The 14,713-nt window shown below is 46.1% G+C and overlaps 1 protein-coding gene across 1 annotated transcript in view; it reads left to right on the top strand.

The window, feature by feature from the left end:
* Positions 1 to 8,360: 8,360 nt before the first annotated feature.
* Positions 8,361 to 14,713, top strand: part of LOC102376259 (kinesin-like protein KIF20B) — a gene marked incomplete at its 3' end in the record, with an annotated part of 13,524 nt that continues 7,171 nt past the window's right edge. The window contains exons 1-4 of the mRNA XM_025194607.1: positions 8,361 to 8,569; positions 9,620 to 9,706; positions 9,815 to 9,934; positions 10,135 to 10,273. Coding sequence (XP_025050392.1) covers positions 8,414 to 8,569; positions 9,620 to 9,706; positions 9,815 to 9,934; positions 10,135 to 10,273 — 502 coding nt within the window. The remainder of the gene's footprint in view (positions 8,570 to 9,619; positions 9,707 to 9,814; positions 9,935 to 10,134; positions 10,274 to 14,713) is intronic.

Raw genomic sequence — 14,713 nt, 5'->3', positions numbered from 1 at the left:
ACCGGACTGTGTAGTCATCCAAGTCACAGCCTCTTAACTTGTTCACCAGTATGGGGTGGGATACCGTATCGAAAGCCTTCCTGAAGTCTAAGTATACGACATCCACCCCTCCTCCTGTGTCCAGGCGTTTTGTAACCTGGTCATAAAAAGAGACTAGATTAGTCAGGCATGATCTGCCTGCTACGAACCCGTGCTGGTTTCTCCTCAGCATAATTTGTCCTGCCGGGCTCTCGCAAATGTGAGCCTTGATAATTTTTTCAAAGACTTTGCCAAGGGTGGAGGTGAGACTAACTGGCCTATAGTTGCCCGGGTCCTCCTTCCTCCCCTTCTTGAAAATGGGGACCACATCGGCCCTTTTCCAGTCCTCCGGGACTTGGCCCGTGTGCCACGAGCGTTCAAATACTCCCACCATTGTCTGTGCAATGACGTCGGCCAGTGCCTTCAGTACCCTCGGATGGAGCTCATCCGGGCCTGCTGACTTAAACGCATCCAGTTCTTCCAAGTGACTCTGTACCATCTCAGGGTCTACACATGGTAGTCTGGCTCCTTGCTGCTGCCTCTCTACAACCCCAGTGAGAGACTTGTCTTGCCCCTTTCTTAGGAACACTGAGGCAAAGAACTCGTTGAGGAGTTCAGCCTTGTCCCCCCTGTCCGTCACCAATTGCTTCTGCCCTTTTAGTAGGGGTCCTATTCCTTCCTGGGCCTTCCTTTTACTCCCTATATATCTAAAGAACAATTTCTTGTTATCCTTTACTTGGGATGCCATCCTCAGCTCCATGGTAGCTTTGGCCCATCTAACTGCCTCCCTACAAGCACGAGCAGAGGAGGTATACTCCTCTTTGGTGATTTGTCCCTGTTTCCACTTTTTATGTGCTCCCCTTTTGGCCCGTAGGCTGCCCTGGATTTCTCTGGTCAGCCAAGGAAGCCTCCTGGCCCCTTTCCCTCTTTTTCCTCGCATCGGGATTGTCTCCCTTTGTGCCCGAAGGATGATAGAGACATTCCAGGATGTGTTCCAAGAAACCCCAGGACTAGCGCAGGGAATTGAGCACAAGAGCTGGATGCCACCAGGTACACTAGCCAGGGAAAGATGGAGGCCTATACCAGAGCATCTGCAGCAAGAGGTACAACAGGTGATAGAAAAGATGCGGAAGCATGGAATCATCAGGCCATCTCAAAGCCCATGGCACAGTCCAATCGTACCGGTGGCCAAACCTGATGGGTCACTTTACCTTTGCATTGACTTTCGAAAGTTAAATGCACTAACGACCTTCGATGCATTTCCTATGCCCAATATTGCCCACCTCGTCGAAAGAACTGGAGAGGCAAAGTACATATCCACCATTGACCTAACAAAAGGGTACTGGCAAATCCTGATGAGAGCTGTGGATTGTGCCAAAACTGCTTTCGGAACCCCTTGGGGCCTGTTCGAATTTGTACGTATGGCCTTTGGGCTAAATGGAGTGGCAGTCACCTTTCAAAGGCATATGGATGCCCTGCTGGCACCACGCGCGGCATATGCAGCAGCTTACATTGATGACATAATCATCTTCACCACAGATTGGCCCTGGCATCTTGATGTCCTGAGAGCGGTCTTGGGAGAGCTTCAAGCAGCTCTAGATGACCGCCAGTTCCAAAAAATGCAAACTAGCGGGCACAGAAACCAAGTACCTGGGGTTTCATGTAGGACAGGGGACTATCTGACCCCTGGCAGACAAGGTGGAGGCAATATGCCGGTTTCAGAAACCACACAACCATCGGCAACTCCGATCCTTTTTGGGGCTCATCAACTATTATTGAAGGTTCATACCACACTTTGCAAAACTCACAGCACCCCTCATGGATGCTCTCAAAGAATGGGTATCAGGGACACTAAAATGGACGTCTGAGATGAAAAGAAGCTTCGAAGATCTGAAGGAAGCCATGTGTCATGAAGTGATGGTACATACTCCCAACTTCTCCGTTCCTTTTATTTTACAGATGGACACATCTGGCAGCGCCCTGGGGGCCGTGCTGTTGCAGAGGTGGGAGGGAGAAGAACGCCCAGTCGCCTTCGCAAGCCAAGACCAGGTACACCATGATAGAGAGGGAGTGCCTAGCTATACGCTAGGTCCTGGTGGTGACAGACCATGCTCTACTGCAGTGGTTAACCAAAAAACAAAGTGAAAATACCCGCATTACCCGCTGGGCACTTGCTCTTCAACCATTCAAATTCACAATAACGCACCACCCTGGCAAGGATAACCTTGTGGCAGATTTCCTCTCTAGGTATCAGAGCAGAGGAGCCAACTGAGGAGGCATGTCTAGCACATGAGAGGGAACATCAGGCTATACAGAAGGGCTTAGATGTCAAGATGCCACAAGGCAGCTTAAGTGGGGAGGTCTGTGTCAGCAAGAAGCCCCTGCAGGCTCTTAGGGGGCTGGGGGAAGCCCCGAGAACCCCCACAGGGAACAAGCAGGCCCCCCACACCCCGGGAAACTTACCTCCAGGAGCGCAGCTGGAGCCTGAGCCATGGCCGCGTGAGCTGGCATTATACCGGCTCTTTATACAGCTGCTACTGAGGCAGGGGAGTGGTCGGCTAATTGCGGCGGCTGCGGACGCTGCTGCGGGAGATATAAAAACCCCGCTGGAAGCCGGCAGGGGGGGAAGGAGATGGAGTAAGCTAGCAGGGAGCCTGCCAGGCAGGCAGTGACTCCAGAGGCTGGCTGGAGTGCCACAAGCCAGCTGGGCACTGTGAGTTTATCAATTTTGTCGCAGGCCAACTGGGCTGTTTGATTCAGTTTTGGATGGAGGAGGCAAAGTTGGGAGTGAAGTAAAGGCAAATTTATTATAGCTTACACATACACAACAGTTAACAGAAAGATAAATGCGATAAGTAGATAATGCAGTATTAAAGAGCTAATAGTAAATAACAGATAATAACAACAGAAAGATAGATCAATTCTGTCACAAGCCAACTGGGCACTGCGAGGGTATTAGCCACTGGGCTGTTCAAAACAACAGATTGACAGACATGGGTTGGCAACTTATCGATAGTCCCTCAATGCCAGGTACGCGTCAAGTGATCCCAGCAAAGTCAGGCGTCCCCGATCGACACTGTCAGAGGGATTACCGGGGAAGAGGATTACCGGGGAAGATCCCTTGATTGGGATCTGATCCTCACTCACACCGGGAGTCCGACTCACAATGTTGCCCTATAGCTGTTACCCTATGGGATTGAAAGGTGTTAAAAATTATCATAAAAGGTTACTACCCAACCTCGGGTTTATCCAATAAGCAAATTATAATGCAGCACCTTTTAGGTTTGAATTTGACATTGCTTTGCCTAAGCCCCAACCCCTTTTAGGTTTCATTTGAATATGCTTTCTTGGGATGTGCTTTCCTGGAATGTGTTGGGTGTGCCAGGTAATTGGATCCAGTTTTTTATCGTTAAAGCTGAACCCTGAGCAGAAACTGTTAGGTCAGCTAATCTTGCATCTACAGCTTTGCCTATGGGGCCCAGTCAGTTCCACAAACAGTTAATTTTATCATTTTGGTTAAACTTATGACAGACAAGTTACATTTGCGGTTTACAAACTGACAAGCTTTATATTATTTAATACTACCTGCTTAGGCAAAATACCAAATGCCTCTAAAAAGCACATATTTATTGCGTATTAATCCCTCTGGTTTTGGCCGTCACACTGGAGCATTGGAGCTGGCACTGCATCTACGTCAGGAGGAAAGGGGAGCAGCGTCCTACACTGGGCTGGGGAAAATCAGTCCCCACCCACTGGCAATCAAAAGTTTAGAGGGGCGTCCCTCTCACTCGAAGGGAGAAGGATGCCAGACAACGGTAGCCCAGCCCTTTGGCACCAGGGACTGGGGCTCCAGCTGCCTTAACATCTAGGCAATTGATCGATGCTAAAGCCGACGCCTGACCCTTTGGAGAAGGGGCTTACACGGAATGGCGGAACAACAAAATCCAACCTCGGAGCAGTTAGCGAGTGGACAGGGTGTAGGGGAGGCGCAGCCTCGAGGAACATTGCATCACAAATGTGAGTACCCCTGTCACTGGGACATCCAGGAAGAAGAACTCCACTGAATCCCTCCTTTTTCCGTTAACATCAAGTCATGGCAGGTGAGTTGAGGGGCACTCTGGTAAAGGGGGATGGTGTGGTACTCACCACGTCCGCTAGAAACGCCACACTTAGATCCACCTGAGTGTGGAACTCTCCCACCTCCAATACTACCAAAACACCTGTGGACCTGGTACCCTTGATCCTGTGAAACTGCCCCCAGTTCTTCCACCCTGTGGCAGGGCACCTTTGATGCCTTGCCACATTTAAGGCAGAAAACAGGTAGCAGTCAGGTGCCCGATGAGGTCAGTCATTTTAGCTCAGTGCTGTAAGCTGGGCTGCAGTTTGCTGCAGGAAGGAAGAAAGTAACATCAGGCTGAGAGCCTACTCTGGGAATATCAGGAGGTAAGGGCAGGGGCTAAGGGGTGGAGGTGACCCCTTGTCTTGGGTAAGATATAAAACTGCATCCTGCTGGGGAATAGTGGTCTGGTGGGGCTCCTGGTGGTGTGGGAGCCCCCAGGAAATGCCAGGCCACTTACCTCCCTGGTGAAAGGTGGGTCAGGGTCCCTTATAACCCCAGCCCCACATCCCTGGTAGTGTTCTAATGAGCAGGGGGAGTCCAGGGCTCATTAAGGAGCCCTGAGGCAGAGCTCAGGCTGGAGGAGGGATCTGGGGCTGTGCCCAGGCAGCAGGATAAAACCTGGGGGTGTGAGTGAAACCCAGAGAGAGAGAGATGGGTGATGACTAGAGCGGGCCAGTGAGTAGAGGCACCATGAATATGCAAGTGTGCAGGTCCAGTGGGGGCATAGTGGCCCAGCAAGAGGCCAGGAGCGAAGTAGGCCAGCAGTTGTAGAATCGCTTAGTCGATGCTCAGGTGAGGGTAGCAGGAGATACCCAACAGACTGCGCTGGGGCTGACTGAGGTGTGGAGAGACAAGCCCAAAGCCAGGTGCGGCCAGGTGGTATGAATGTGGCCCTGAGAGAGAGGGCAGTATGAAAGAGGCTGGGTGAGAGTCAGCAGAGTGAATGGGACCCCAGTGAGAAAGGGGTGGCATGAGAGTGGCCCTCCAGGGCTGTAGAGTAGAGCTAGAACTGTGCGCCCAGTTTGCCCATAGGCCGGAGAAGTAACGCACACGGAGCAACACCTTTGAGGCATGGGACCCATGGAGGGAAGGTCAGAGTGGATATTAAGGCCCTTGTCAGCCAGTAATGGGTAGCCTCCTGCCTTAGTAACAACTCTCATATTTTTCTATCAAGGCATGGCAGATGAGTGAAGCAGGCGGTTACCCCAGGAACAGGGCATCCAGCAGACACCCAACGAGGAGGTCACCCTGCTACACATTTCCAATCCCACCCCTGATAGCACAGGTAGCTTGGGATGCTGCCCCCACATCTCGCCCCTGCAGACTCCCCTGCACCCTGGCACTTGCTGCCCTCCTCTAGCACTCCCAGTCTCCAGGGATTCCTGTGGCAGGGAGGTCCCCAGGCCTGTCTCATGAAGCCTGCAGCCTGAAAAAACTGCAGGTTGGTGCAATTGGGTGTTAGCCCAGTAGAGCCTGAGGTGGCAGGAGCACAAGGAATGGCCAAGGCTTAGCTTGGAAAAACTGCAGTTCAGCATGGGAGCATACAGAGCAGCTGGGGCTCAGGACAGCAAGTATCAGGATGCAGGGGTGTCTGTAGGGGTGGTAGACACATAGATGCAGGTAGGGGCAGCAGCCCCAGCTACATGCACAATCAGGGGCAGGATTGGGGGTGGTTATGTGGGGTCAGGGATGCCATGGGGGTGGTTAGTGGCATCAGGGGGATAGTGAAACAAGTCTACACCTAGATGGACCTAAGCAGAAGAAAAATGGGTTCTACATCATCGCTGCTGGCCTACTTGAGGAACTTCTTTTTCTTACATGTCATGAAATCTGCTTAAATAGTCACTAGGATAACTCCTCAATTTGTTCTTATTAGTTAGTCAGATCCGTACATGGTCAATTCAGTCTGTATGTATCCATAGTAACTTACAAACACTCAATTTACTATCAATATGGTTATTTTTGAATCCATTTATTTTGAAGTCTGTACTTTTTGGTCCCTTGCATTTTGAACTAATGAGGCTGTACTGTATCATGTATAAAACTCAACAAACCAGGCAAAAAAACAACCAAACAAAAGGTGTTGTTTCTGTCATCCTGCAGTAATCAGAATTAAGCGTACATCTCTTTCAGATTCATAAAATCTTAACCTTCTTGAACATCTTGATAGCGTCTCCCAAGCTTCCCTGAAAGTTATTTCCATATCTGAGTTACTGTTTTCAGTTTGTTAAAAACAGTCTGAAGTGCTGTGAAATAGGAGTCATATTAGCAGAAGTAGTGAGCACACAGCAGAATGGCAGAAAAGCCAATTTAATTATTGGAACATCAAGACCATTAAAAAGGAGAAAAGGTCATGATGGCTTGTGGAATGAGGAGTTCAAAAGGAACCCAGGAGATTCTAGTGAAATCATGCGACTCGCTCACTGCTGCCTGCCTAGAAATGCAGCTGCCACCACCAGTTGGCTTTAAAATTTGCATGGAGCAGGATCAAAGGGGGGCATGACTGCACCATGGCACACCCTGGATCCGGCCCTGCATGCACCTATGATTGCACTGTGAACATGTCTGTGCACAGCTCCGCGCTGGAATCCCACAGGAGCAGTTCTGGAGCCTGTTGCAGTAGCAGTTGGCCAGCTGCTCTCTGTGCTTCCCAGGCCCTCTGCATCAGCTGCAGCGTGGACCTGTCTGGGCTACCTTGGATAGCGCTGATCCCGATTCCCACTTCAAGCAGGGGGCTGGACTACAGCAGCATTTCCCTGCCCATGGGTTGTGACCCAAAAGCGTGTTGCAAGAACATATGAAAGGGTGTGAACAAACTTTAAAAATGGATTCTCCTTTAAAAGAGAAAAATGTGAGAAACGGTGGCTTCTCCCTTGGAGGCTGGTAGTCCCAGCCACACGCTGTTGGGGCTGGGGGGTAGTGTGCCAGGGGTGAGAGGCACTGGGACGGCACTGGCCATCAGCGTTTACAAACGGATGCTGGTACAAAGAAGACTGGAAGCGACTGCACTGCATGACCTGCGCAGGTGTCTTCTCTGTGCGCCTGAGGGAGCAGCTGCAGAGCAGGCACTGAGCAGAGAACGAGGGTGGACATAGCTGGGGGAGCAAACGTGCGGTCCCGCGCTCCCGGAGATTGGGCCCTCCTGGGCAGCGCCACCCACTAAGGCTCATTCGGGCCTCGCAGCAGGACACGCCCGCCCCCACCTCCCAGCGCGCCCGGCGAGCACACGCCAACCCCACGGCGCCCCCAGCAGGCCCCGCCCCGGCCCCGCCCTGCGGGGCGGCCAACCAGCAACAGGCAGAGCAGGGACTAGCCCGCCTCTCGGCTGAAACTACACTTCCCAGCGTGCCCGGCGCTACCCAGAATCCCACTCGCTGGAATTATTTTCCCCCTCCCCCCCGCGCTCTCGTTTCCCATGATGCCGCGCGGCACCGCGCGTTCTTATTGGGTGGATTTGAAAAAGTGCCGCGACGCAGGCTGCAGTGGTCCTCCTTAGGCTCGAGGCGCCTTGTGGGCTCTTGGGTTTCACTTGTTTGGTTACTGAAAAATACTAGAGCAATTTTGTGGCAAAGCACTCGGGAAGACCCTAGCAGGCCAGGCCAGGCTCTGGGTTCCTATTTGCAATCTTTGGGCTTATTTTGTGAATCATGTTTGTACACTAAAGGTTGCAGCAATTATCATTTAACAACTGTAATTACTCGAGGCGCCTTGTGGGCTCTTGGGTTTCACTTGTTTGGTTACTGAAAAATACTAGAGCAATTTTGTGGCAAAGCACTCGGGAAGACCCTAGCAGGCCAGGCCAGGCTCTGGGTTCCTATTTGCAATCTTTGGGCTTATTTTGTGAATCATGTTTGTACACTAAAGGTTGCAGCAATTATCATTTAACAACTGTAATTACAATAGGTTAAAGGGGGTGTGTGTACACACACCCACACACACTTCTTAAATTGCATATATTTATATCCCTAATTTGGGGGCATGTGTTTACATGAGAAAATATGGTAATATTAAAGGTCATAGAGTGCATCTGATAAAGATCTATGATTGTTGGCATCCTCTTGCTTCAGCCTTTCAGGTTGGAGATTCTTTAATTAATATCTGCTGAAACTTCCCGGCTCTTCTTGGATAATAATAACTCTTGTTCCAGCATGCTTTATGTATTGGACAATTCTGTACTTACGTGCACTGTGTGAATTTTTTAACTTGCACTATGTTGTTTGGTTATTTTTGGTTATGCCGTGATACTTAAATAATTGGCTTTTTAGTCTTTGCAGAATGGAACCAGTTCTGGATCCAGAAACGATTTTTAGACCATCCTATATTGCCAGTGTTGAGCTACCTTTGAGAACTGGGCCAGTAAATGTTGAAGATATCAAAACAAACCTCTCTGATGAATTTTCCTTGGCTGCTTCAAGCTTGGATATGAGTCAGGTGAGAATAAAATAGTATATTGTTCACCTCGAACTTTAAATGAGCTTGCATTGCAATGTCTCTCTGTGGTAGTTTAATTACTTTTATTAGTTTAAAGAATAATGTATGCATAGTTCTGCTTAAACATGGAAGGGGAGTACTAAAGTTGGTGCTGTTGCATCTCTGCCTTGCTAGATCTGTCGCGCTTTGCGATTGCTTCAAGTATGCATAAACACTTGAAAGGACTGCCACATGTCAGTGCAGGCAGGGAAATACAAAAGTGCTGAGCCATAAGGAATACACATACATCTTATCTGCGTACACATATCTTGTACCATTCTAGTACTATAATAAGCCGAAGTTTGTCTGTTGGTCCATAACACTTTATTTGCACTCTGATTAGCTGATGAAAACAGCCAATCGGAGTGCTCCAAGTGTGGGGGAGCACTGCCATGATTCGGAAGCCAAGCCGAGGTCAGCAGCACTGGCCCTGGCTTCCCCACTCTGCTCCCTGCAAGGGGCAGAACAGTGGCAGCATGGGGCATTAGGTGATGGCACTCCATCCCCTGCCTCTCCCCCCTCACCACCCTGTCATTCTTCCCCCCCGATCACTTTTGACTGGCAGTTGGCTAGTATGTTGTAATAGAAGGACAACGCTAACAGCATCTTCCTTATGCCATAGTTTAATTACCAACCAGAAGCTGATAAGTATAACCAGTATTCTGTAGGAAATGTTGGCAAAAATCTGCCGTTTCATCTTGCTCAGCCCCTCTTAAGTTAAATGATTCTTCAGCTAAGAAAGGATAGCATGGAGGTGTATTGATGGTTCTTATTTTTGCTTCTTGGCTTGAACTTAATACCATGTATTATTTTTTAAAACAAACTTCTGCTGGGACCAAAAGACTTGTAACTTAGTTGAGTGAACTACTATAATAGATGATATAAGGGACAGTAAAACCTGAAATAATTGGCCTTACTTAACAGCACAATAAAATAATGTTGCCTTATTAAACTAAGAATTTGTGTAAGTTGACTAACTTTCAAGGTAATAGTCATATCTTTTCCTTTAAGCCGAACAGCTTTGTGTGCAAGGAACATGTACAAGTTTGCCTTCGAATTAGGCCTTTCACATCATCAGAAAAAGAACAGGAATTTCAGGTGTGTCTTCTCTTTTAAATGCTTGCTTCTTTAATATTAAACTTTAGAATACTACTTAGTTTAAAATGCAAATGTACCATCACTACCACTTTCTTTTCCTTTTCATAGGAATGTGTTTCTATTGAAGACTCAACTAGTGTTATATTGAAAGCTCCAAAGAACTCCATGGCCTGTCGACTCAGTGAAAAAAACATGGGGCAGATGATGCAGAAATTCATGTTTTCACATGTAAGCAGACAATTAGTTCACCGTGTTAAAGCCTCTTTAAACAAGCAGTTACATTTGTTTAATCTTTAGCTCATTAGTACGTTGTCCTTTTCAAAATAAGAAGTATACATTATTTATCTGATTTAAAAATTCTTAGGAGTAAAAGCCCCCAATGATTGTTCAAATTTGAAGATGTTGAGTGACCTCTTGCTACTGCTTAGGTGTTTGGACCTGAAACAACCCAGGAAGAGTTCTTTGAGGGCACAATGAAACAACCAGTACAAGACTTCTTGGAAGGACACAGTCATCTTATTTTCACTTATGGTGTAACAAATGCTGGAAAAACTTACACATTCCAAGGTATGAGCAATTTCTTGAAAAGCAAAATTAAAAAAATCTATTTTATCAAATTCTTATTTAACCTTCAATTATTTAATTGTTTTGGAATAGTTGTTTTTCTTGGGGGAGGGGGGTGAGGTATGTGTGCCTGCATTCATTAGTGCATACTAGCTAATTTGTGTGGACCTTTGGCCTAAATCCTGTTTTACCTTTGTTGCTGAAATGTGATTCTATTCAATTGCCCCTGGGGGGGGGGGAAAGCATTAATATGTCAGCTCTTTCATGTGCCTTCATCTTGGCCTTAACAATAAGTTGCAAAAAAAAAAAGATGGGAGTTCCCGCCTACATTTTACACTAATGGTTTTTCAAGGATTGAGTGGGGTAGAATAGAATTGTATCGGGGGTCTAAATTCTAGTTCATCTATCGTGTCCACCCAGAGTTACTAGTGCACTAAATTTGTGTCCGAACTTGCTGTGTGCTGCTGTTACCATGTAGATAAGCCTTAGAATCCCATGTATCAAAAAGGGGAAAACAAATCTGTCTCCTGATATGGGTGTCAACATCAAAACTAGCAATACTGTATACCTTTAATAGAGAGTGAATGGTGCATGCCATTCTGGATATGGGAAAAAAAGGCAACGACTAATACTTATAATATTAGCTTCTTTCTAAGAAAATGGAGAAGCTCCAACTTGGAAGTTACTGAAAGCAAATATTAGTTTCAGCATTGATTAATCATTATAGTGATCAGACAAGTTTGAAAAATGTACCCACTTTCAAATATTTTAAAGTCTTAAACAGTATTGCCACTACTGTGCTTAATATTCTCTGACAGTCTTATGTCTCCTAAAGCTGTAGTTTGGTATTAGTAATGCTCAGTATCACTGCAGACCAGAAGATGTCATCCTTCCTTTATTTGGTTCCAAACTCTCCTTTTTATTTCCACAAAGAAAAGGAAGATATTTTAAGAATACGTGAACTCAACCACGCTTCATCATTAGCAAAACAATCATTTTGGCTGTTTTTTCAGAGTGTTTGTTATCCAAAAATGTAAAAAAACAGCACAAAGTCCAGTATAGTGCTATATTAAATTATTCAGAGAAAAGAAACAACATATTAGCTTACACCATAGTGACTTATTTCCTGAAGAACTAATGATGGACTGTTATTAAAAACCATTGACAGCTCTTTCAGAGGGTCATTTAATCTTGGAGTGGAAGGAGAGTTTGTATGTTGAGAATCTTTCTTGTACTCAGATGTTTGACACCTTAATTTAGAAATTCTCATTTGCTGTTAGAGCTTTTAAATTTTGTTGTGTTTTTAAGGATTTTTTTTTCCTTTAGGATTATATCTTGTGTATTTTATCTGTTGTGTTGAACCTGAAAAGCTGTGAAATCATAGTAAAGCTCTGGATTCAGAGCAGTCGGGTATGTGGAACTGGGTCTGTCTTTTTCCCTGCAATTTTCAAAAAATAAGTCTTCAACTTTTTACCTACTACCTTTTTCAGAGAGAGGTTAGAAACATCTTTTTACAAACTACTTTGCATTTGGCTCTGCTTCCCACGTAGCTAGCTTCATGACTTCCTTTAATTTCTATTGATATTTAGTGAGGGTCTCATCAAAGTAGACCCAGTTATTTTGGAGGGAGGGGCAGGTAAAACACCTGACCATGAGGGTTGATTTTGGAGAGAGAAAAAATGGCCAGATCAGATGTTAAGTTAATGATGCACCTATTTGTAACCCCGCCCCCTGTAAGCAGTAGTCCCAACATAGCCTCTTACATTTTTGATCCCAATGTCAAAAAAACCCCACACTAGAAAAAAGCAGTGTGGCACACATGGTGGCAGTGTGCACCACCTGAAACGAGGCTGGATGACCAGAGCCACAGTTCAGTTGCCTGTTTGTCTCCCTTCTGCCAGATCGCTGCTGCTGGAGCCCCAGGGGGCCCCCAGGTAAGGCTGCTAGGGCCAGCCCAGGTGCTGGCTCCAGCCTCCCCTACCCCACCTGGGGCAACTTGCCATGCCCAAGAGTACACATGCACAGGTGTTACCCAGGGACAAGTAGCAGCGGCACAACTTTGTGCTGCTGCTGTTTGTCCTCAGGGAAACACACGTACGCACTTGTCTGGATGTGCCCTTTGTGTCCGTCCTACTTTGGCAGCCAAACCAAAAGATCCAACTGGCAGGTTGAGTAGCTGCATCTGAGCTGTAAAAATCTGCATTAAAAATGATGGACTAAAAGTTCCAGTATAGCAGTGTGCCTTATCAACCAGTGCTTATAAAACATAAGGCACTTGTGAAATGGAAGGATGAAAAAAAAATCATGCATGCAAATGGAATAAAATGTCTTTGAAACAGCCTTGCTGGCATCCTGGCTTAGTTACAGGTGCTTCCTGAACAAACACCTACCTATCAGTTAGCCTGACATACTGATAATTTTCCAATTAAACAAATTGCCACCAGAGAGGCAAATTAAATCACTTCTTTACACTTACATTTGTGTATTTTCATGCTTTGAGACCAATATAGTCTACCTTTTTGTATATAATGGTTAGCAAATGTACTGGGAGAGAAATTACAGTGAGCAGGTAAGAAAGGGAAAGCTGTTGTGCTCATGACCTCTTCCTGAGTTTGTTTTTTGGGGGTTCTTTTTTGTGTGTGTGTGTGTGTGTGTGTGTGTGTATTTGTTTGTTTTAAAAATAAGTTCAGTAGCTTTTTCTCTTCCTTTCTCTTCTGAATAGTCAACATACCTAGCCCAAGAGTGGAAAGTAATAAGAATTAGATTGCCACAATTCCCTCTGGCTACTATTAAGTTTTTTTTTTTTCTATTCAAGGGCATAAAAAGGATGCAGCTCCCTTATTCAGCATTTATATGCATCCTTTTCCCGTCTGTTCTGACTACATGGAGTTCACTTTAAAAGAACTCCTAGGAATAGCAAGCAGAAAACAAACAGAAGTCCTTTTGGAGTACACAAATTCAAAGGAACAATGGCAGGAACAAAAAGTGAGAAGACGTGTTGTGTGTGTATTTTTCCCACCCCCCCTCTCGGTGCCAGCTGAAAGTTGCATAGTTGTTTTGTCCAGAACCTGAAGATCTAATTGAGAATTTAGAACTCTACTAGTGTGGTGGATGAGGCCTGGGGTAGTTGTTAGCTGCTGCTGGAGGAGATGGTGATAAAGTGCAAGAGAGCAGTCTGTCTCTAGGTATTTGTACACACATCTTTTCATTCGGTGACGTGCCAGAAATCTGCTTCTGAGCAGACTCGATTAATCTAGTCTGTGCCGCGTGTGAGTTGACGTGCACTGCGCTGCGCGCAGTTGTATAAGTGGTGAAATGCATGTCAATGTAAAGAAAATGGTGACAGTGCACTTTTGAACTAAAGCACCTCTAAGGCTTTTGAACTAAAGCACTTTAGAGGTAAAAAACCCCCAAAAAACAAAAAACCCCACACTAGAAAAATGCAGAATGGCACACATGGTGGCAGTGTGCACCACCTGAAACTGGAGGTACTTCAGTTCACAAAAAAAAATAATTTTTTTTTTTTTTTTAATGGTTTCCTTGCACACCTCCTGGCATGCTGGGGAAAATATCTTCATGTTCCACTAATTGGCACGCATGCTGGGGGTTGCCAATTCCTGCCTTAAAACAAAGGGCAAAAGCTTCAGGCTGGACATAAGGAAGAACTCCTTTACTGTCTGAGCCCCCAAGGTTTGGAACAGACTGCTGCGGGAGGTGGTTCAAGCGCCCACTTGGAACGCTTTCAAGACACATTTAGATGTTTTACCTTGCTGGGATCCTATGATCCCTGCTGACTTCCTGTCCCTGGGCAGGGGGCTGGACTCTGATCATCCAGGTCCCTTCCACCCGAATGTCTATGAAAAGCGACCAACACCGTTTTCTTTGCATTGACATGCATTTCACCGCTTATACAACTGCACATTCCGCAGCACCAGGCTCTTTGAAAACGCCTGACGCTGCAGCTCTTGCATGTATAAAAATGCCCTTCAAGCCCAGAGAAACAGCAAATGGGAATCTGAGTCAGTTGAACCTGCCTAAATTTTCAAAGGGGAAAAGTTTGGGTGCTAGTGTGTGGGGTGTGTTTTTTGTTTGTTTTGTTTTTGTTTTTTTTAATAAAAACTATAACAACAATAATAACACTTGTCTGACTGCTAGTCATCTCTGAATAAACTATAGACTTTTAAAAAGTTTTTTAAGTTGGTCACTAATCATCTGCTGGTCATAACTCCCAACAGAGAAACGTCTTTTAGGCATCATCAAATATAGTTTGGAGCCCCATTGGGTTATGTCTTTTAACAGTGGGGGCTGCAGTTTACTATGTCTGAGAACTGAGTTCCATCCTAGAGAGCAGTGACAGTTTTTGCTTCCTTCACTTAAGAAATATGCTTGAAGGACTACAAAGACAGTCTTGTGTGCAGTTTTCCTTTTAGCTATGACAACATA

This window comes from Alligator sinensis, unplaced genomic scaffold (genome assembly GCF_000455745.1).
Source record: "Alligator sinensis unplaced genomic scaffold, ASM45574v1 scaffold423_2, whole genome shotgun sequence".
NCBI classification, from domain to species: domain Eukaryota; kingdom Metazoa; phylum Chordata; order Crocodylia; family Alligatoridae; genus Alligator; species Alligator sinensis.
This window is presented reverse-complemented; position numbering and strand designations above follow the sequence as displayed.